This window comes from Lissotriton helveticus, chromosome 4_1 (assembly GCF_964261635.1).
Source record: "Lissotriton helveticus chromosome 4_1, aLisHel1.1, whole genome shotgun sequence".
NCBI lineage: Eukaryota > Metazoa > Chordata > Amphibia > Caudata > Salamandridae > Lissotriton > Lissotriton helveticus.
Genome location: NC_136063.1, coordinates 1,884,489,372 through 1,884,512,637, shown reverse-complemented (window position 1 = coordinate 1,884,512,637; position 23,266 = coordinate 1,884,489,372). Strand labels below are relative to the sequence as shown.

The 23,266-nt window shown below is 41.1% G+C and overlaps 1 protein-coding gene across 1 annotated transcript in view; it reads left to right on the top strand.

The window, feature by feature from the left end:
- The window catches only part of LOC144829412 (sodium- and chloride-dependent neutral and basic amino acid transporter B(0+)-like), a 361,697-nt gene that overhangs the window by 268,022 nt on the left and 70,409 nt on the right, over nt 1-23,266 (top strand). The window contains exon 11 of the mRNA XM_078688535.1: nt 5,493-5,592. Within this exon, the coding sequence (XP_078544661.1) occupies nt 5,493-5,592 (100 nt within the window). The remainder of the gene's footprint in view (nt 1-5,492; nt 5,593-23,266) is intronic.

Genomic DNA, 23,266 nt, shown 5'->3' with positions numbered 1-23,266 from the left:
TCTCCTTTATTATTCACCCTAGCTATAGAACCATTATAGGTATGGGTGTGCTCTGATCCTTTGGTGAGAGGGTTTGAATGGTGCATGGAGCTGTCGGACAGAATTGCCCTATAGGCAGATGACATGTTATTTTGTTTTACGGACCCCTAATCCTTTGGCCCTCATCTATTGCAAATTACATGTATATTAGGTGGCTGCATATGAATGCTGACAAGTCAGTTGCATTTTGTATTAATAAGACTGTTGCAGATACACCATGGGCATCTGAGCTGACATTGGCTACCTCCGGACCCTGACACATCCTGGGCTCAAAAAAGAGTCCCAATCTTACCCCATGTGAGAGAGGAGGTTAAACACTGGTCTCCGGTGCTTCTATCTCTACTGGGCCGCTCGATGAAATTTAAGATGGTCTCAATGCCACGGATTTTATACCACCTACAAAATTATCCCTTTGCAATCACCCAGGCATGGTTTAGACAGTTGAATACTGTTCTGACCCAGTTCTTCCGGAGCAGTGTTTTCAGTCTACCTATAATAGCGGCATCGCCGCACCAGATGTCTACTCCTACAATGCCGCATCTTACCTATTATTCATAAATGAATGGTGGTATACGTCGCAGACTGACCCAGCATATATGACAGAATGCTGGACGATGGTTGACGTGCCGATCTTAGACCTTCTATTTGACAGAAAGATGAGAAATTCCATTATCTATTTAACACAAATAGTGATTTACCTGTAGAAACGATTACTCTAGCAGATGGGTTGGTGGGGAAAGTTGACTCTGATGACACCATTGTGGGGCAGGAATTTCATGGGGTGAGTGGCGTCCCTGCCAAGGTTTTGTCAATGGGACATCATAGATATCTCTACTCTGGGAGATTTTATGTGAGGCATGGTCCTCTAGTCCATTCAAGAGCTACAGACTGAGTTTCAGTTGCATCGTCATCAATTTTATAAATATCTACAGCTGCGCCATGCTCTAACTCACTAAATCCCTATCTCCGAGATCTTCATGCTCTACCAGAGTTTAACTCTTTGGAAGGTAAATTATTAACAGGGGACTTGGGCACACACAAGATTAAACAGATTGATCAATCACTAATAACACATAGCACCACCACACTTCCAGCCCTACAACAGACATGGTTGAGGGACATACCCACACTAGCCGATGATGACTGGGCGGAGACCCTGATGGCCCCCACACGAGGCGGCGATCCCATCCCGACTTCGGCTAATCCAATTAAAATATTTGCCTTCAGTTTACTTCACTAGACATCGCCTGTGCTATTACCTCAGCTGTATGCCTGCGCTGTTGTGTGAATGAGGGCACAATTTTTGTATACGTGTGGGATTGCACGGCCCTAATGGGCTTTTGGTGGGATGTGGAATCATGCCTGGAAGACGTCTTGTCCTGGGAAGTCCTGTTCAAGCCCAAGTTGATACTGCTCTATAGTACAGAGGGGATAGGTGGTAACAGATATGAAAGGCACCAGCTATTTCACGCCTAACACTGGCGAAGAGAGACATTGCTAAGTTGTGGAAAGATGCAATACAATCAACAGTGGGCACTTGGAAGAAAGGGATGGGTCATTGTATGGGGATAGAAGTCACAGTATATCGGGCTTGGCGATGCCCACATAAATATTCTAAGATGTGGCAGCAGTGGGCTGATTAGAGGGGTCTGGATTCCCTCCTTGATGCAGAAATACAACCATATATTGTCACGCCATGAGGTCCTTGGGCGCTCTATGAGGGTTGCCATACACAATGTTGTCATGATCGCCATGTGAATCATGGGTGGGGTGATAGAATTGATTGGTGTTTTTATAACTGTATCACTGAGTATGGACAATGGGTTTTCAGCTGCCTTATCTGAATTGGTAAGCCATGTTGGTCCAAATGTTTTGAATGAAATCTCAATAAAATGAGTTGGGAAAAAAAACATAAAAATAAAAAACACCCGAAAAGATATTAACCACATAGATATTTTTAACATTGATATTAACAACATAGATATTTTTAACATTGATATTAACAACATAGATATTTTTGCAAATGATATCAATAACATGGATATTTTTAACATCGATTTAGCATCGATATTACTTACCTTAGAAAATAAATATTATTGTCAACGATATTCCTGAATCACAATATTTGTGTAACACGATATAAAAAACTTGATATGTTTGCATCTCAATATTTTTTATTTAGATATTTTGTCTGAACACCATTGCATTCATAAGTATGAATGGTGATGACATTGGGAGACTTCTATTACATATGTCATAACGCAATGGAATATTGCAAACCAACTTATGGTGTGGGGTGTAGAATGATGGCCACTCTGACGGGGATGTTGGTGTGACCTTACTACGTTGTTCAGTCGCTGTCTTGTGGGCTCATTATACTGGAAAATAAATCGAAATGTACTTAATCCATTGTGTGTCCTGACTATTACTACAACACTACAATTTTGGTAAAGAGCTGAGGAAGACAGACCACACTGTATGCCCACCTAGATTTAGCACGGCCTACTGGAGGTAGATTTTTAGGCCCTAACAGGGGAAATCTCCTCCTACCTGGAATACAGAATTAAACCAAATTAGAGCCAGCCACTAATGAGACAGTAACTAATAAAGTTAGTTAGAATATGCCATGTGCTTACATCAAAAGAGTCCTGCTATGACATCAGCTTCTAAACACAAACGCAACACTTAAACACTGGCACTGATGGAAACTACCTAGTGTGCTGATCATATCATCTCCTCCATAAAGTCATAAACTGCAGTAATATACTATATATTTATTATAAGCATTTGTATTTGGCATGACAATAGATTTTAATACGTCATAGGAGAAAAGAGGTCTAGGCTGGCACAGACATCAGTTGTATAGGCACATATTGCCTAGTATGATGTACCATGGTTGATGGACTGTGTCAACTGTGTTTTAAAATTCTCCAGCAATTCATTAGATTATGATAAATTTGGTTAGCTGTGGGTCACCCAGAGAACTCAAAGTAGCAGAGCTTTGGTGAGGATTTACTATGTGTGCACTCAGTGCTTTAAATGGAAAAAAATAAGTGCAGGTACTCACCAAAAGGAGCAGTGAGCGGAGTTTAGGGCGGGCACAAGGGCGGTGCTAAGGTGGAACAAGGGTCAGGGTTAGCTGTTCGACCGTGCCAAGGTTGTATGCACGTAATCTGCATGCATTGTTAGAATGTGGGATCTATCTGTCCATTAGTTATCTCACAAATAACTATGTATATATAGCACTTACTAATAAGTGTGTATTACTACCAAAAGTAACCTTATTTTAGCAACTTTAAAATAGAAAAAGATTGAAGAAAAACAGCAATTTCTAAATATATGCCTTCTTGTTTGCAGGCAGGTCCTTGCTGCAGGTACATAAATCACTAAGCTATAATACAGGGTTGTTAACTTTTGACCTACAGGTAACACAAGGCTCTATGCAACAAAAACAGTAGTCAACTAAGCTATCCACATAAAAAACGAATCTGTGATTTACATGTTGCATGCTGTGTTTTCCAGCAGACACATTGAGCCTCTATGCAATATTATGGTGAGTTGAACCTTTGATTAGAATGTACACTGATCTTTCTAGCAAGTGCATTACCTCCAGAGTTATCCACTTTATTGTTACTTATGATGACCCAAGCTCACTTAATTATGGGAAGTGCCTCAGCTTTCTGCTTCTCATGATTGGTGAATGCGCAACTGCAAAAAGCAAGGAATTCATCAGGCACTCTTTATTCACGCCACTAGTGCGTCTTTCTGTGCAACCTGGAAACCAGAGTTGCTTTTGAAGAGACACAGTTTGTATAACTTTAGTGAGCAGCATATTCTCTCTCTCTCTCTCTCTCTCTCTCTCTCTCTCTCTCTCTCTCTCTCTGCCACTGGATGAGAAATGATGACACACATACAATAGGGAAATTGCTGTTGGTAGCTCAGCCTTTCAACATTCCATTTTATGTGGTTGAAAGGAGTGGTGGAAGGAGTAAACACGCTGCAGATGTGATATAAGAAAGAATAAAGTATCTACTGGGCTGATCTGGCTGCACTATGTGTAATAAAAATACACACCATGATCCCACATATGTTAATTCAGCTAATCAGTGATATTATATGCCTTATATACTTACTATAATAAATGTCAAATGCATTCTTGCATTTGCAATTGTCGATGAAATAAATATTAAAAAGAAAAGGAACAGGCTTTGAAGTCACATTATAAATGGCAAGGTGGTCTTTCTGAATCAAAATATGACCAATGACATGAAGTGCTGGTCAGGATATGGGGCTTATTACAAATTAAATATGTTTTCTGTGCTTGCACTACATAACTTGTGCAGACGACCACCTGGGAGTGCTAAATAAATGGAAAATGTATGTTTTCCTGCTTTTGGCATTCGATCACAGTGTGCAATAAATTGCCACCATAAGTGTGAATAACACACACATACCAAGCCATGCAACACATTTACTGGCTTTTAATAAAAATACAGCCGTGTACATCCTTGTGGCATGTAGGCCCAGGTGGTTTAACACTGGCAGGGAATATCTCTGTTCAAAGAGCATTTCAAATTTTTCATTGGACTTACAGTCTATCCAAGGCCGATAAAATAGGAATTAGCGAGGTTTGTAACAAGATCCCTTCTTATTTACACATGCAAGAAGGGAATTCAGATGTGTGGCAATGGTGAAAGGATTAGAAAATGTTCTTTTGTTCTGTCCTGAACAATGCGTCCCACCGCCACCCATTAGATTTTACATCCCCCTCTCAGCAACACTGTGAAATATCGATGGATAAGCTAATCACTCTGAAGACACACCCCTGCTCTGATGACTTCCAAAGCTGCTCATGCTGTGTCCTGGTGACAAGAGCTCCTGTGATTAATTCAGTGCAATGCTTGTTAAAGGTACTGTCGTAGTATCAGTTGAGGGATGAAGGCAGCGCTGTCTGGGTTAAAGTCAGGTCTCCATGGGTACCGGTACTCTCTTTATTCTAGAAAAAGTGCTGGTACTCAAGAGGAGAAAATGAAAAAGTGCTGGTACTCAGTACCGGTGAGTACCGGTCCATTTAAAGCACTGTGCACACTAGTGAAGAAGTATAACAAGGCTGTTTTGAAAGCTTTCCTTGCACAAAGAAGAAAGATAATATGTGTGAAGTATAAAATAAGATCAATTTCCCATTGCAATTTAACAGCTGCAGTAAAACTGCATAGATGGAAGGGAGGAGTAGAGCTTAACTTTGCTGAGTGCAACTTGCCTTGAGAGTGGAGGGGAAATGAACAATTGCAGAGAATGAGGAGAAAATAGCAGTACAATGAATTGATTCAGTCGTTATCTTGTGCTTGAGTGTAAAACTTCGTTTGGTTTTAGACATAGATTTATTGCTAAGTTTAATATGTGAGCAGCAGTAACTTAATGACTAACTGTTCCGTTTGTTGCTTTTCCCAAAGTCAGGAATTTACTGGGTTAATCTGACTGACTATTTCACTGGTGGATGGGGACTGCTGATCGCGGGAGTACTAGAGCTGATGGGAGTCTGCTGGATCTATGGTAAGAGCAGCTATTCATTTGGGACAGCTAGTCTCCATGCAACAGTTTGTTGGAGAGAACTGGGGATACACGCAATGAAAGGTACAGATTACAAAAGGAACCAAACTGAACAAAGAGCCAGATTGGAAATGTATCAAATATATTCAAACATTATTTACCTTTTAAAAAAACTTTTCACCAAAATATCCTACTTTGGCCATCTATTTCCTGTCACATTTAATTAGCAATCATGCAGTCCATCGTTTAATTTAGGACTGGGTGAACTCCTCACTTGGTGATCTAGTGGGACCAGCAAAGCTCTGAGGAAGATTTGTGCTGAGTCACCAATATTTACAAACAATCCGACAAGTTGCTGGTAGATTCCGGTACAATTGCAACACTATGCAAACCTACCAAATTGCTGACTCTTGGTTACAGATTTGATTTGATTCAAGTAGGTCACCTATGAAATTACGTGTATCGAATCCACAGTGAAAATTCTTCAATATCTGTATTCAAAGAGGAGCAATGTATATGCTTAAATACACAGGACTATGACTTGCTCCTTCCGTAATTAGCACTGTGATTTCCTACTGCATTTGTACCTTGGATCAGATGCAAGAACATGAAGGAGAAAGAAACAGCATTCAAGTATAAGCAAAGATGTCTCTTTTTACTGACAGTTTATTCGGATTGTTGGGTTGGTAATAAATGTTCCATGCTTCCTTAAACTTAAAATTGATAATACTTGACTTTCAATTTTAGATTTCAGTTTAGAGCTTCATTTATAATTTTTGCTGATTTTTAGAAACAGAAATGGAGCACTGCCTTGTTTTCCAGTAATGTCAACTAGAGTGATGAGGATCATCTTATGTTTCACATGATCTCGTCCTTTTCTTTGTCAGAAGAAGGAGAAGGTGTTCAGAAAGATCTCTTCTTACAGGGGGTGATTAAGATGGCAGCTGTTAACAACCCATCATGAGCAAAGGAAGCAGGAAGTGCTGATAAGTGTGAAAAGAACACACAGGAGTAACGTTTCAGCAAGATCCTGGAGCAGCTTTCTGTTTCCAACATGGGTGAATGTGTAGGTGTGGGATAATTTTTAATTAACATAACATGAGTATTTGTAAAGCACACGTTCACCACTACGGGCATCTTGGCGCTGAAATAACAGATGTTTGTTGTTACCCAACTCAATGGTACTCATTTTATCGACCCCAAATGGATGAAAGGCTGAGTGGACCCGCCGGGATTTGAACCTGTGACCATGAGGTCGAACACAGGTCCCTGCAGTAGACGCATTAGTCCACTGAGCCACCAGACCCGGCTAAGTGACTCAGTGAGAATGGGATTTCTTATGTGGTTTACAGCATTTAGCTTCTACGTATCTTAGACTGGGCGCTTCCACTCCCATGATGCTGTTATATTGTACATAGTCAACTTAAGGCCTTCATGTGGAATTTGAAATGCACACATGCAGTGGAGGCTCGCATAGGGCGTGCTGCAGGGCGGTGGGGCGGGGCTGGGAGGGGCAGGGTGAGGGTTAGTTAACTCAGGCATACGACGGAATGGAGGAAAATAATTATTTCCAACGTTCCGTCCTATGTCCAAGTTTACTACCCCACCACCCTGCCCCTACCCCGCCCTACCACCCCGCAGCATGCCCTATGCGGGCTGCTACTGCACACATGGGAATTGGAGAGTCTAGTGCTTATCAGGTGGTGGCAAGCAACCAAACCTCCAAACAACATGGGTGACACTGTATACTCATCATCACTTTCATGCCCATTACTATTCTATTCTAGAAGCACTTATAGAGCGCCTAGCTACTCATAGGCATCCCATTGCTAATAGTGCAGCACAGGAGCATCAAGAGAATTGAACTATTCACAATTAAGAAGAGATGTTCTGGAATAGCCATCTTTTAGGCATTTTCCGGAAGGGGAGAAGCTGCTTATCTGAACAAAGATAGAGAGGGATGGTGTTCCATAGCCTCGCCACATTTTGTGAAAAGTAACGCCCTTTAAATCGTTCCCTTCCAAGGACCGGATTCAGATGCGGTTTGGAAATCTTCCTGATGGAATCAGTTTGGGAATGATTTCCAACCAACTCGGATCGGGAGAGTCCGACCCACCGAGTACGATGCATCCGGATGCTTCCTGATACAACTTGGTTGGACTCGCATTGACTTCAATGGGAGCCTATGTTCAGACTGAATGCATAGGCTCCCATTGAAGAAAGGGGTGGGTGGGGAAAATTGGGCACCCTTGGTGGGCACCGCCTAGTGCCTGCCACACTGTGCATGCATGGTAAGACGGGACCCTTGGATACCACCACAGCCTGATTGGGAAGGCTCCGGGTGCAGAGGGGTCCACTATGGGCTCCCAAAGTCTGTTTCCGACTGCCAATTCGAGTCAGACGTCACAATTCGGAAAGGCTGTCCGAATCCAGCATCATAATCGTCGTTCGGAAACACAGCCCGTAGAGACGTACGATTCTGCTCCGTACGGCTCGCTCATTCCGAATGCCGTCGTGTTCGGATATTCCTAACTCCTAACTCGCATCATACTCAGTAGGTCGGAAACCTCTCCGATTCGCTCGAAAAGACACATTCCCGATCCGATTGGTACGGAGTAAATACCGTCAGGAGGCCTTCCAAACCGCTTTGGAATCGGCCCCTATTCGGGGGACTTAGGCCAAATAGGAATTAGAGGAACACAAGGTTATTGATGGGTGGTAAGAGGAGCGCAAAGGATGGGAGATCAGAGGGCCATTGTCAGAGCATGTTCTGAGGATGATAAACATGGATTTAAACTTGATCCTCTCAGCCATGGGAAGGCAGTGAAAAGCATTCAATGCTGGTCGAGCAGATTGGTGCCTAGGTACATTGAACAACAACCGTGCAGCACAATTCTGTACCACCTGTAGTTTCCATGTGGTGGCCTGCAGGGCACCCAAATAAAGGGAGTCCAAGCGAGAAAAAATATGGGCCTGGCCTATCATTCTCTTTACAGTAAAAAGGAGAAGAGGGGGACATTACCACATTACATAACATGTTTTTCTGTAAAGCCCATGTTTGCTCATAGCTATCTTGGCACTACAAAATATGTCTATTTTAACCCACTTTAATTATATTCATTTTCACAATTTCAGGAAGAGAAAAGGCTAAGTGCACCCATATAAATAAATGATTTGCTATCTTTTACACCAATTACATTTTGACAGCAAGTGTTCCACCCTCCAGCAAGAGAAAAATGGTTCAAATCTTGTTCCCAGAACTGTCTTATTTATCATTTATTTATGTGGTGTCAAAGAAAACTTCAGTACTCTCAATCAATCCATCAATCAGGATTTCTAGGGCATGGCTGCTTTACTCATGAGGGTCTCAAGGCGCTCTTGGATAATTCTTCCTTTTCTCCTGTTGGTTGAACTTCCATGTCTTGTGGTCCTTCATGAATTTTTGGAGCGATGGTGAGGTTCTGAGGTGCACGGGGAGAAGGAGCAGTCTCCACTGTTTGTTCAGCAGATGCGACACGTGGCAGCTACGGCTCTGGATCCAGATCTGAGTTTCCTGATGGGCTGGTGATAGGTCATGCATTGATTGAAGTACACAGGTCCTTCACAGTGTAATGCCTTGGATGCATGAGCGAGTAGCTTGTACTGGCATCTCTTCATGACTGGTAGCCAGTGAAGTTTCCTGAGGTGAGGGGTTATGTGCATTTGTCTGGGGAGGTGGAGGAAGATCCTGACTTCTGTTTTATGGATTTTCTGGAGCTTCTTCATGAGTTGGAATGTTATTCCAATGTAGAGAGAGTTTCCATAGTCAAATCAGCTGGTGACGAGAGCCTGTGTGACTCTTCACCTGGTGTTGGTCGGGAGCCATCTGAAAACCTTCCTGAGCATATGGAGTGTGAGGAATCAGGTGGTGAGATGGCGCTGACTTGCTTCTTTATGGATAGCTGGCTGTCGAGGATGATGCTGAGGTTGCGGGCATGTCTGGTGGGTATTGGGGTTGAGCCCAGCTCTGGGGTCCACCAATTGTTGTTCCAGTGTGTGTCCTTGCCTTTCCCAAAGATGAGTACTTCTGTCTTGTTGGTGTTGAGTTTGAGACAGTTGTTGTTCATCCAGTCTGCAGTATTCTGCATTGTGTTTGGATTAAGTCTATAAAATGAAGACCTGTGCCCCCCTTATTCTTTTTCCAATTGCACAGCAATCAACACCTCATTAAATCTTTTAAACATGTCCATTCAGATGTCCACAGTCCCCCGCTGCTGGAAACAGGCCAAATTAATTCCCCTCTTTAAAAAGCTGACAAATCTAACCTTTCCAATTACAGACTAATCTCCTAGTTGGCGGCCTTTTCGAAGGATTTAGAAAAGCTTATTAACCTCCAACTCTTTGGTTTTCGAGAGCAGAATAAGCTGTTACACCATCCCCGATCGGGCTTTCACTCCGGCTTCAGCATGGAAACGACTTTGTTGGAGGTTGCAGACACCATTAAGCTAGCAGTGAATATGGGAAAGCATGTGGCCCTTGTTCTCATCGATCTAGCTGCAGCTTTGGACCCCATCTCACACCCCATACTTCTACGACACCTTGGTGACATCAGTATCTGTGGCCCTCCATTAGCCTGGTTCAATTAGTTTTTGAAAGGCACAAATCCATGTGTATGGATGGCTCCATACATCTCGGAATCTAAATCTTTTAATGTGATCCGACTGACAACCCATGATAAATATTACAGTGTACAAATAATTTTGTATGTCGATGACACACAAATGACCTTCACCCTAGATAAAAATGACCCTAACACTTTGAGCAATTTTTTTAAGTTCAAGTTTATTGAAACCAAACAGAAATTACAAATGTGAAAATGCATTAAGAAATAATAATATACAAGAAATAATATTATTATTTCTTAATGCGTTTTTTGTTTTGAGCAATTTTAAGGCATGCATTTACCCAATATTTCAAGTGGATGCCTCCAGCAACCTACAATGCAAAGGCAGTAAAAATGAAATTCTGCTCACTGGGTTACTATCTCCCAGCTGGCCAAATGATGTTCCACCAGCCCCAGCCATGGTGGCTCGCAATCTGGAGGTGACATTTGAAAACTCTGCCACTTTCTCCCTCCAGGTGGCCAGCGCAGTAGGGTCCTGTTTTAGACCCCAAAAAATGGTAAAAAAGTGCCACTACCTTCTCACTTTACCTCAGCAAAAAACATTGATTCAAGCCATGATTACCTCTATTGGGGTCTCCAGGCTTATCTTCTGAAGAGACTACAGCTGGTTCAGAATGCTGCAGCATGGCTGACGTTGAAGCTCTCCAGTCAACAACCAACGTACCAGAAAGAACTACACTAGCTTCCTATCAAAGAACACGTTTGGTTTAAAGGCTAGTGCTGATACATAGAGCTTTCTATCACTCGGGCTCACAGTATCTGTCTAATAGAATTATCCTTATTTGACCATACCAGATCACACAGTTCCTCCAGTTCCTTGTTGGTGGTGATCCCACAATTCATATGGAAGAAGTGGGGTGGAAGCTCCAACTCCTACCTGGGTTCCAGGGACTGGAACACTCTCCCGCTGCATCTTGGCACCACAGAGGATAACCCGGTTTTCAAGCTTCTCCTTAAAACGTGGCTCTTCAGGCTCACTTTCTAATCACAAGTTAATAAGTGGATCAGTCTTCTAGCCTGTGCAGGGACAGTAAATGAGTAGCTGTTGCCCACTAGAGATCCCACAGCTAAATAGAAAATGTATTTATTAAAAACTGTGATCACAGAAAAGTCGAGCATAGATTTTCCCAACAGATGCTTTGGAGACGAGCTGCCCAGGTAAATAAGAGCCTACATTTGTAGAAGCTTCAGAAACCTATAAAATAGGGCCATATGGCCAAATGTTTCCAATATCTGTAAAGCATGCCATAATGAGAACATGAGCAAGTATCAATTGTACCTACACTTGGGGCCCGCCTCCTTGTTAAACTGCCCACATAGCAATTTTGAAACATTTACATCTCATTTGTCAATTGCAAGCTTACTGGGAAGCATCCAGTTAGCACAGTTAGTGAGGACTATAAAACATGGCATTTACTTGTTACGGAGTTGGGATTATCATGTTGTTTTATTTCAGTAGCACAACAAGATTTAGACTAGACATGTTTTAAATAATAATGATGAGACCCAGATTGATGAGATTGGCTTGCCTCGTTGACACTGAATATAACTTTTCTGTATCAACTTTTCGCAAACTCTGAAAATAATGTTCGTACCAATAAAGTACCCCACGCCTTTTAAAATCCAGTTGTAAAATTATCCATGATCAGTGCCTCCACAGAGTTAATAACCTTTAATAGACTCAGGAATATCCTCCAGCACAAGCATCTCACCATGTCTAGCTGTATCCTCTGCCAACCCATTGTACCACAGGATCCAACTATGTCTCCTCTTCATACTGATGAAGGAGTCGATTCTGGATGTATAGATTTTGGTAAACCTAACAGAACCCTTGCCAAGTACACTCGTTATCTTAAAAATCCCCTCCCTCAATCAAACTGATCATTATTTGTTCATGTTTCTTCCTAATAATTTTATCCAGAGTATGTCTAGGTTAATTCACTTGAGCATACTGCCAGGTCAGGAAAATTCTGGGACAAACAATTCTCTTAGCAATAAGCTCATCAAACTTCTTTAACTCATCTAATTTGACCTGCAGTAGGTTTGTTTTTAATGGCTTCACATTTGAGATACTGCTCTACCTTTTTAAGCTCATTTTACATAGATCTCAGGATTCCCCTCTCTAGCGAGAGGCATATGCCCTGGAAATAAACTTTGAACATGTGCCATACTATAAAAGTGATCATAGTAGGTGTGTTAGAAATGGGGTTTTTGATTGGCTAGGGCATGCACCTAAGCCAGGCAGAACCCACCACTCTAGTCAGGGCAAGAAAGTTACACACCATAGATAACCTCTGCTCACCCCTGGCAGATTGGCACAGAGCAGCCAGGCTTATCTCCAGAGGCAATGGGTGAAACATTCTCACACCAGTAATACATTAACCCCTTCCATGCTGATGACGAGCTCAGCTCGTCATCAGCGTTAACTACCGTGTGCTGATGACGAGCTGAGCTCGTCATGTAACGTGGTAAATTTAAAAATGCAGCATACCGCGGGAAAAACGGCCGCACGCATGCGGTTAATACACTACAAAATAGACTATACACAGTGTTATATATAAAAAAGATAGCATATATTGTACATAAAACATGCAATCACCATGTATCATTAGTGACGTGCATGCCATGCTGATAACAACCACTGCTATTGCAGAAATATCACATGAAGTACCGTGCATCACCAGGGCATGAAATGCAGCAGCTTGGTTAGGGGGAAATCACATCAATCACTGAAGCACCCCTGCTGTATATAAATCACAGAATATCACCATAAACCCCAAAGAAACAAGCTATCCACATAGATAAAGGAAACCCAGCCACCTTCTTAGTGGGACTACGATTATTTGCATGAGTCTGAAAACAACGAGATTTAGAGCTCAAGTAGGGCACAGGGCTACATGCACGTCCATAACCGGTACTATGGTAGAGCCTTTGAATTTCCTCAGTGAATGAGGCAAGGGTCCCTGTCGAGGTTCACCCCATACTGCCATGCACCACCAAGCAATTGCCCCCCAGGTAGGCCCCAGAGAGAGGGGGCACACATATGACCAGTTCCGATGGCGGAGCCTCAATGGGTCTCCCACGTATGTGGGGAGTAAGTCAGAGCAGTGGTCTATAAAGAATTAAGCCACACACGCCAGCAACACAATGCGGCAGTGTGCCTTCCTTGGACCCCCACTCACTCGTACAGCACTTTCTGGATAAGGGCGGAAGCCGCTGTGAGGTGGGGTGTGCAGCTACATATCACGTGGCCAGAGATGAGGCATGCAGTCGTCGGATCCGGTGCAAATCTTCGTTGGCAGGTTACGGGGGCCCGGACCGTGCCACAGACACTGGTATTTTGCAGGCAAAAGCGCATGACACATAAGCGCTTGTACTTATGGGCCAAGGACGCCCCTTTGCTGGGGCAGCTGTGCACGATACAAATAAAAATAACATAACATAACATAACAACAATTTGACCCACTCATGCCGTCTGGAGCGCAGAATGGCCTCTGCAGGGGAATGAAGGTCACAAGGCCTACCTTGAGAACCTCACAACGTGCTGAAATAACTGTGTGTTGTGATATTGAAGGGGGCACTCTCCTGTGAACGACTTAAAATTATGGAAAGATATACAAAAATTTTATTGGAGAAATTGGCTGAGATATGGGTTGGCAGCCATATAGAAAGATATGGATATTTGGAGACACTAGCTATTAAGTCTGTACGCTGTACTTCAGGTCTTCTACGATAGAATCATTATCCCTGAGGCAGTCAGTGGTATCCTTGCCATATATGAAACTTGTGTTGGCTACATTTTGGTGTTGGATACATTGGACACATATGAAGATTGAAAATAAAGAGAACAGAACTACATCTACTCTCTGTGGAGACTTGTGATTTGGACATTGGTGGCTCGGGATAATTTTGAATATGTTTAGGAGGCAGTTTTGTCTTCTGCTTGGAAGCCTAGAGTTGCCACTTCATATCCCTTGAGCTCCATTTGAACGTAATGATCTTGAATATTTGATACAATTAGGTGCAGAAGTTACACAGCCATGTCATTGTTGTAATTGCTCATAATGCGCTGAGCCTGTAGTGATTAGCCAGCTCTGATGCTTCTAAGAATGCAGGTTTTGGGGCAAAAGACGGAAGTGCTCGGCATGCACTGCTTTGGGGTGAAGAAATAAATAAAGAGAGAAGCGCTCACCGTGCATGCGATTACAGTGGAAGCCAAGGAACAAGAAACAGCCCTCCCCATGCACTGGGGTCCCGGGGAGGCACTTGAGAGCCATGAAGGGACAGGCAGACTAGCACAAGAAGCAGGTAGCTTTATGGGGACTCTCCCGGCAACTCAGCCGGGCTGAATGCACCCAAAGTCAGGGAGCAGCTGGCAGCAGGGCAACAAGCAGAAAAGCAATCCAGTGAGTCATTTGGGTCTACCAGCAGAGAGCAGGCAGCAAGGCAATAACAGAAGAGCAGTCCAGATGAGTCCTTTGTGCAGCAAGGTCATCCTTCTGACAGAGGTTCAGTCCCATTTCCATAAGTACTCTAAAAAACATGGGGTCAGAGCCCCTGTACTTATACTCAAATTGTCTTTGATCTAACCTTACACCTGCACAACACTCCCTTTCAATCCCAGCCCTGGCTCGAGAAGTAGAGTAGGGGGTAAACACGCCTCCTGTGTGAGGGCCATGTTTTTTTGGGGTTCAGAATAATTTTATTGAAGTTTTAAAAGAGAATGACATAAAGAGACACTACAAAAAAAAAGGCATTACATAGCAATAAAATCCAATCAAGTGACCATAATAAAATATGAAGAGGTAATAATGGACTAATAAATCATCATAAAAGAACAGGCAATCAGAGTGAAAGAAAAATGAGAACAGTGAAAGGAAGGAGGGGGGGAGAGAGGGAAGGAAGGGTATACATTATATCATATGACTGAAAAAAACACATCGTTACTATAAACAGAACAATATAAACTGCAAACAATTTGTAATTAGATAAGCAGAGTAATCATAAAAGCAGCAATCACAACATCATGTAAGAATCTATAGGTGACCAAAAAGATTGAAAAGAAAGCAAATTATGGTTAACTCCCTGAAGCGATAGCTGAGCACCTCTTCTTGTGAGTATGATCCATGACCACCAAGCATGAACAGAAAGTGAAGAAGCATCTTTCCAACAATAAGTAATTGATTTTAGGGCGGCTGAAAGCAAAAAATTAAACAACTTTGCCTGAAAATCAGGAAGAGAATGTGAGAGTACAATTGATTTACAAATTAGCAACTCATAAGAAAGAACATCATGAATTGGTAATATTTTCAATATTATGTCCCCCCCAACCTCAGACCAAAATTTTAATATAATAGAGCAGTCAAATAACATGTGACGTAACGTACCAGGGTGTGAATTACAATGCCAACAAAGATTTGAGGGTAATAATTTGGCATTATGCAAACGTACTGGTGACCACAAGGAAATAAACAAAATATAGGTGTTTGTTTGATAAAGAGACACTGGCAGCCAACCAGAAATGGTATTGAGCCAAATAACCCTCCAAGAGTCGTCAGAAATAGAAGTTGAAAGCTCAGCATTCCAGAATGTTGAAAGTCTACCAATATTGGTACCGATAGAAGGAGCAAATCTTTTACACAAAATAGAAACAGCCTTGGAAGATGCAGAAACAACATGAAGATAACGAATTAAATCAGGTGTAAGTGTAGAGGGAATACCAGTCGGGAAGGAGTCTAAAATTGAGTTACATAACAATTGATATTTCACCAAATCAGCATCAGGCAACTTAAACTTTAATTGAAGGTGATCAAAGGGGATAAAGGCATCATTGCAAAAAACATCTGCAAGAAAGAATATACCCGCCTTAATCCAGGAAGTCCAGAAAGTTATCTTCCTATTTAATTTAATAAAGGTACTGTACCAAAGTGATAGTTCCATAGTAGAACTTAGTGGCAAAGCAAAACTGAGATCTAAATCATTGATTATCAATCTTGAGTATTTGATTATGGAAGATCGATGTACAATAGTAGATTTATGGGACATAGTTAACAAGGAGGAGAGAGGGAAAGGCTAAACAATAGATTTTTCTATATCAAACCAAATAGGGGGTTTATGTAGAGAAGAAACATTAAACCATAAGGAACTTTGTTTAAGTATAAAAGCTTTGTGATAAAGATAAAAGTCAGGAAGGCCGAAACCTGCTTGACATTTGGGGATTTTCAACTTTTTATATGCAATTCGGGGTGGCTTATTGTTCCAGAGAAATTTGGATAATAATTTGTCAATGTCTTTGTAAAATTTTCGAGGAAACTGAGTGGGAATCATTGCAAGGGAATAACACATTTTTGGAGCAATATTCCTTTTAATAGATGCCATTCTCCCCCGCCAAGTAAGATTAAGAGAAGAACATCTAGAAGTCTTGCTTTTAACATATTCAAGTATGAAATTACTATTCAATTTTAATGTGGAGGATAAGGAAAATAGAATGCCCAGGTATTTAAGTTTACTTCTTTGCCAAATAATGTCCGATACCGGTAACATATCAGAGGTACAAAAAACATTAAGAGGAAAAAATTCTGTTTTAGTAACATTAAGTTTATATCCAGAAACTAACGAATATTTGGCAATAATGTCTAATAAGGAGGGGACAGAGGAAATTGGATTACTAATAAATAATAACACATCGTCTGCATAAGCTAAAGTTTTAATATTAACATCGTTAATTGTATTACCATAAACATCATCACAATTACGTATATAATTGAGAAAAGGATCTATTCCCAACAGAAATAAGAGTGGAGAAAGGGGACAACCTTGTCGGGTACCTCTGAAAAGGGAAAATTGAGAGGAAATTTGGCCATTGATAAATAAACGAGCAGTGGGAGCATAGTATAAGGCAGAGATCATACGAATAAAGGAGGGGCCAAAATTAAATGATAATAAAGTACTAAATAAAAATTGCCAGTGAATTTTATCAAAAGCTTTTTCCGCATCTAAAGCCATAACTCCTGCAGGATGAATAAGGTGAGAGCTCTGTTCAATAACATGTAATAGGGTTCGTGTGTTGTTAGCAGAATATCTATTTTTCATAAATCCTGACTGATCAGGATGAATAATAGAATGAAGCACAGGGGCTAATCTAGTGGCAAGGATTTTAGCATATAATTTACAATCCTGATTTATTAAGGAAATAGGTCTATAATTAGAGACTAAAGTAGGATCTTTTTCAGGCTTAGGAAGGACAACAATTAAAGCTTCCGCAAAAGATCCTGAAATGGTTCCAGAAGAACTAAAAAAGGAAAAAAGTTGAAATAAATAAGGCAAAAGGTGGACTTGAAATTCTTTATAAAATTCAGCAGGGATACCATCAGGTCCTGGAGATTTGTTTTTGGGAAGCGCCTTGATAGCCGTTAGGATTTCATCATTAGTGATGGGCGAATCTAATCCAAGTCTGTCTGAAGGGGAAATTTGAGGTAAAGCACAGGAATTTAAAAATGCGTCAATTAATGAATTATCACAAAAATCAGGTTTATTATATAGAGTGGAATAGAACTGTAAAAATTGTTCAACAATATCATTATGGGATAATGCTATCTTGCCCTGAGGACCATGAATAGAAGTAATTTGTGTTTTATTCCTTTTAATACGCAAGTAGTTTGCAAGGAGTTTCCCAGACCTATTACAGTTAAAACGGAATTGAGCAATAGAGTTAGAAAGCTGAACCCCAGCTCTTTCACTAAGGAGAGCATTGAATTCGTATCGAAGCTTTTGTAATTTGACCTCGTATTCGGGATCATTGGATGTAATGAATAATCGCTCAAATTTTGCAATTTGCTTTTCTAAATGTGTAATTTCAGAATTGAATAATTTATTCTCATGAGCCACAATAGAAATTGTAGTACCTCTAATATAAGCTTTAAAAGCATCCCATCTATTAACAACTGAAGTAGAATCTTCTGGATTAAACAAAAAGTAATCTCGAATAACCTGCAACAATTTGGGTTTGTGTTTTTCAGTGAGGACAATACCAGTATTCATACGCCACCTGTTTTTTTTAGGGAAAGTGGAAGAAACATTTAAAACAAAAGAAATTAAAGCATGGTCCGATATATCAATAGTACCAATGACTGGGGTAGTTACAGATTGAATAAGAGATGGTGAAATAAAAAAATCATCAATCCTGGAGTGGGAAGCATGAGGATTGGAAAAGAAGGTAAAACATTTTTCAGTGGGGAAGTGTAAGCGCCAAATATCTGCTAATTTTGTGGTATGAAGAAAGGCCTTAAATGCATGGAACACTTTGGGAGGACGAAATCTAGTGGCAGATAACCTATCCAACAATGGGTCTGCAATAACATTAAAATGGCCCCCAACAATCAATGGGACGTTACCCAATTTTAAAACTTCAGTAGTGATAGTGGACCAAAACGTTGGATCATCTGCCGTGGGACCATAAATAATGAGCAAAAATAAAGTAGAATCATGAATTTTAATTTTAGCTATAATATATCTGCCTTCAGAGTCCGAAATTTTACTTAAAATCTGACAGTGCAATCATTTAGCAAAGAAAATTGCAACCCCATTTTTCTTTCCCTGAGCAGGAGAAGATATAATAGTGTCTACCCATTTTTTACTCATATACTGTAAAATCTTATCATCAACATGCGTTTCTTGAACAAAACACATATCAGATTTGCACCTACCTAGATAATCTAAAATTGTTGTGCGCTTAACCTGTGTCGCAAACCTTTCACGTTAAGAGAAGTAATTTTAATATTGTGAAGATTAGCCATTAGAAATAAGAAGCAAGGAAGAAAAAGGATAGAAACAAGAAGAGATGAAGAAAAACATGACTAGATTAGAGATAAAGATAGTAACTCTATATGTGAGAGAGGAATAGGAGAAAATGAAAGGAAAGAAAAAGGAACAAACAAGAAACATAAATAGAAACATGGAAACGCACACCCGTTCCGCAAGCATGGCCAAAAACCGTTGGAGCCCATGAACAAAAGATTATGCATGTAAGTGTCAAGGAAAGTCAAATAAGAAAGAGTCAAGTATTAGGGTCATGAGTATCCATGGATGATGAGGCTTGTTGTTCAAGAAATTGCCTTAAATCTTCAGGACGTTGAAAAGATTTGGAAAAATTGTCTTTCCAGATGCACATCGTCGAAGGATCAAAAAGACCATATTTAAATCCAAGGCTTCACAGCTGTGGGCGATAAGCAGAGAATTCTTTACGTATAGCAACCGTTTCTTTAGCAAAGACCTGATGAATGAAAATGTTTTGACCATTCACTAAAAGTGAAGGAATTTCTCTCGCAGCCTTCTTGATTAACACCAGATGATGATGACGTAGAACTTTGAATATCATTTTCCTGGGTGTGGTAAGTCGAGGATTTCGATGTGAGGGGACTCTATGGGCTTTATCCACCTCAAATTTTTCTGGAAACTTGGTATTCAGAAGACCAGGAAGTAAAGATTCCAAATATAAGCGACAGTCAGACCCTTCAACTTCTTCAGGCAAATTAAAAATACGAAGGTTGTATTGCCTATTGCGATTTTCCATGTCTAACAGCTGAGCATGCATAGGAGATATTTTAGCCACTGAAGGCGTGAAAGCGTCAAGTTTATTTTTGTTATCCTGAATTTTGATAGGAATATCAGACACTTTCATCGATATAGAAGCCATCTCTTTGCGAATGTGTTTAACTTCTGAGGCAATAGTGTCAGTATTCAGACGCAATGCTTGAAGTTGCTCCAAAATTAATGCAAGTGAAGGCTCAGATGACTCCACCACTTTAGATTTATTTGGGGGAGGAGAAACTTGCTGCTTTCGTTTATTAGTAGCTAGATTTTTCGTTACCATTTTGAGGTGATTAAATTCACAACTAAGTGTGAATAATATCCAAAATGCGAAAAATAGCACCAAAATACAAGAGAAATGAGGTAATTATAGATAAAACCAACAAAAATCTCTTCAAAACTAGTGGTGCCGCAGCTAAATTGGACTATGGGTGTGGCTAGGCCCAAGCCAGGCCTTTTCCTGAAGAATACTCCGCCCCTAAAGCACTCAAAGCTGGCTGTACCTGAAGGGGAGGCTGGGAGCAGGAACCATGGAGCCAAAAAGGAGACTTCCGCCTGTAGAAAATGCTCGAAAATCACCTCCGAGGTAAGAAGTAGCAGAAGCAGGTAAGCGCTGTCATTCGCGCCGAGATTATGACACAAATTCGTCGTTTAATATAAAAAAAGGGCCGTTTCTGTCACTGAGCTCCGATAGCGGCGGCCATCTTGGCTGACGTGCTCGCGCGTCTGACCCTATGCAAATTTAAATGCACCCCGCCTCCTTGTCTCCCAGCCCAGGAAGATTATTGGTATGCAGATGCCTCTCCTGTCACACCCTGCCCTCCCCGTGTAGTGGCTGTCTAGAAAGCATTGATAAAGTGTAGCAGTTGTGGATTGGAGTCAGGCTGCAAAGCACATAGAGTCATCAGCACAGAGAAATGTTCACTTTCTAAAAGTGCTATTTCTAAAATTGTAATAAAAACCCACCTACACCAGTAAGCATGATTTATCACTACCATCTAAACATACCAAAGATGGCAGTGCAACTCCTTTCAAACCAGGAATTACCACCTACACATAGATAAGGGAATTCCCAATGCTAGTCAATGAGAGGGGTAGGCCTCACAGTAGTGAGAAACAAAATAGAGTGTTTGTCACTAACAGGACATGCCACACAATAAGGGCACATATACTATCCTTTACTTACACAGGATCCTGCCCATAGGGTTACCTAGGGGACTACCTTAGGAAACTGTTTGCAAAGAACTTGGTGATAGGCTCAGGATAGGACTCCACACCCAAAGAAAATACTGGTAGCTTATTTTCATTAGAGTGCGGTAAATAAATGCAGCAGGTGGAGAACTCTATTGCCTGGTATGGGATTTGACAATTGGGGCTTTATTTTCCACATGCTGGGTTCGTGAGGCCATTCCACCCTCCTTCAGGCAATAACAGATGGAAACACCTTGCACCCTAGGCCCAAGATATTCCCTCACTGAATTGGAAATTGCAGTAGATGAAGAAATACCATGGTCCCAAATCCCTCTAACCCTGGATAGTTCACCAGCTAAAACTTGCTGATATTTTGAGAAAGGAAATTGATACAAATAGGACTTACCATATGAATCTGTTGTAGCAGATCCGATTCCTATCGTAATTCCTTATCTTTGATAGTGCCACCAGAGTCCATCTCGAAATATTACAGTATTTCGGCTTCCTGGAATTACATACTGGCACAGTATTTTCAATTCCACTCGCAGAATTAGCACATAAGTATTCCCAGCCTCTTGGAATGAGCACAAAAGGCTATATGTCTGGTAAAAGGATGTTCTAAAAATAATAGGTGCATTACTAAAAACAGTCCTTGGCAAAACCTATTTAAGAGCAGATCAATAATTATGTACAAATCACAATTTGAAATTGAGGGTCAGAGCTTCAGAATACAATTTAACACGTGCTGCTGTTCAAATCAATATACACGCACTTAAATCGCCTGATGAGGTTTTTCTCAACCTGGATTCACTGTCCAAAGTATTAGTACCTGAAACAATGTGTTTAATTATATTACTAATTTAAAAAAAGAGGTACAACAAAGAAGTTAGACTTAAATTGCTCACCAAATACCTGGGAGGCAAAATGTACATCTTTGCATGCAAGATGAGTAGGTATAATTGCCCCAATACTTGCAACAGTAACCCGTGAAACTTCCAGAGGATGCAAGTGTTGTTATAGCGCCTTCCTACACCTGAGATCCAGAAACCTCTTATTTAAGCCGAACAGACAGTGAGGAGACATCACTTTCAACACGCATCAATTGAAGCAAAGATTCTACTTGACCTGGACGTAATTTTAATTATGCTGGAGTAAATCGGATCAATTTTAGCAATTCCATGATACCTTTGATGCAGAATTACCTATAATAAAGCAATGATATCTGCTGGCGTAGTAAAGAGTAATTTGGGTGAAAACAACCCTACCGCTAGAGCACATTTAGCGACCACGAACAGTAGCTTGCTATTTGTGTTCTGCTGCATTTAGTGCTATTTCTTAATGCAAAATGCATCCATACATTTTACGGTAAGAAAATAGCGCTAGATGCAGGAAGTAAAATAGGGGAAATTCTGGGCCATATTATCAAGGTGAAGTATCGCCGATTTTTTCGGCGAATTGTGCCGAGAAAGCGTCGTCAAGGGCATGCTAACGCCTGCCTCAAGCCTCATACCGCCCCACTTTGCATGTCAGCGATGAACATCGCTAATGACATGCAAAGTGGGCGTTCCCATGTCCAACTACAAGTAAAATGTAGTTTGAGGTGGGAAAGCATTTTTATCAAGGCGGCCCGTGACTGGCGTTGGGAGACAAAAACCTGCGATAAACTCGTCTATCGCAGGTCTCCCAATGCCTGCTATTTTTGTGTCTTACTTTGAATGGGGGGTGGATTGCAATGCTGAATCTACCCCCCATATTCACAAGGTAATCATTAGCGCGTGAAAACATCGCTTGCTTTCACGCGCTAATTTTCACTATCACCGTCTATTGCCGGTTTGGAAATCGCCTGTTAGCTGAGCATTGATAATACGCCGCTAACAGGCCGATGCAAATCGGCGATAGACGGCGATAGGATTTTGAGCGCTAAACGTATTTATCGCAATTCTTAGATAATATGCCCCAGTATCCCAACAGCACATTTAGTGCTATTTCTTAACGTAAAATGCCTTCTCACTCCTATTTTGGATGCTAGATGGTCATTTTGCGATAACAAAGTAGCACAAAATTGCAGTGGGTAAATTGAGTGAAAATCCTACCCCAAGCTCAGCTGCTATACATGTTCTGTTGCATTTAGCACTATTTATCAGTGCAAATTGCATTCTTGCGTCCATTTTGGATGCAAGGGGGCCATTTTGTGTTAAGAAATAGCTCTAAAATGCAGGATTACTTCTCCTGCGT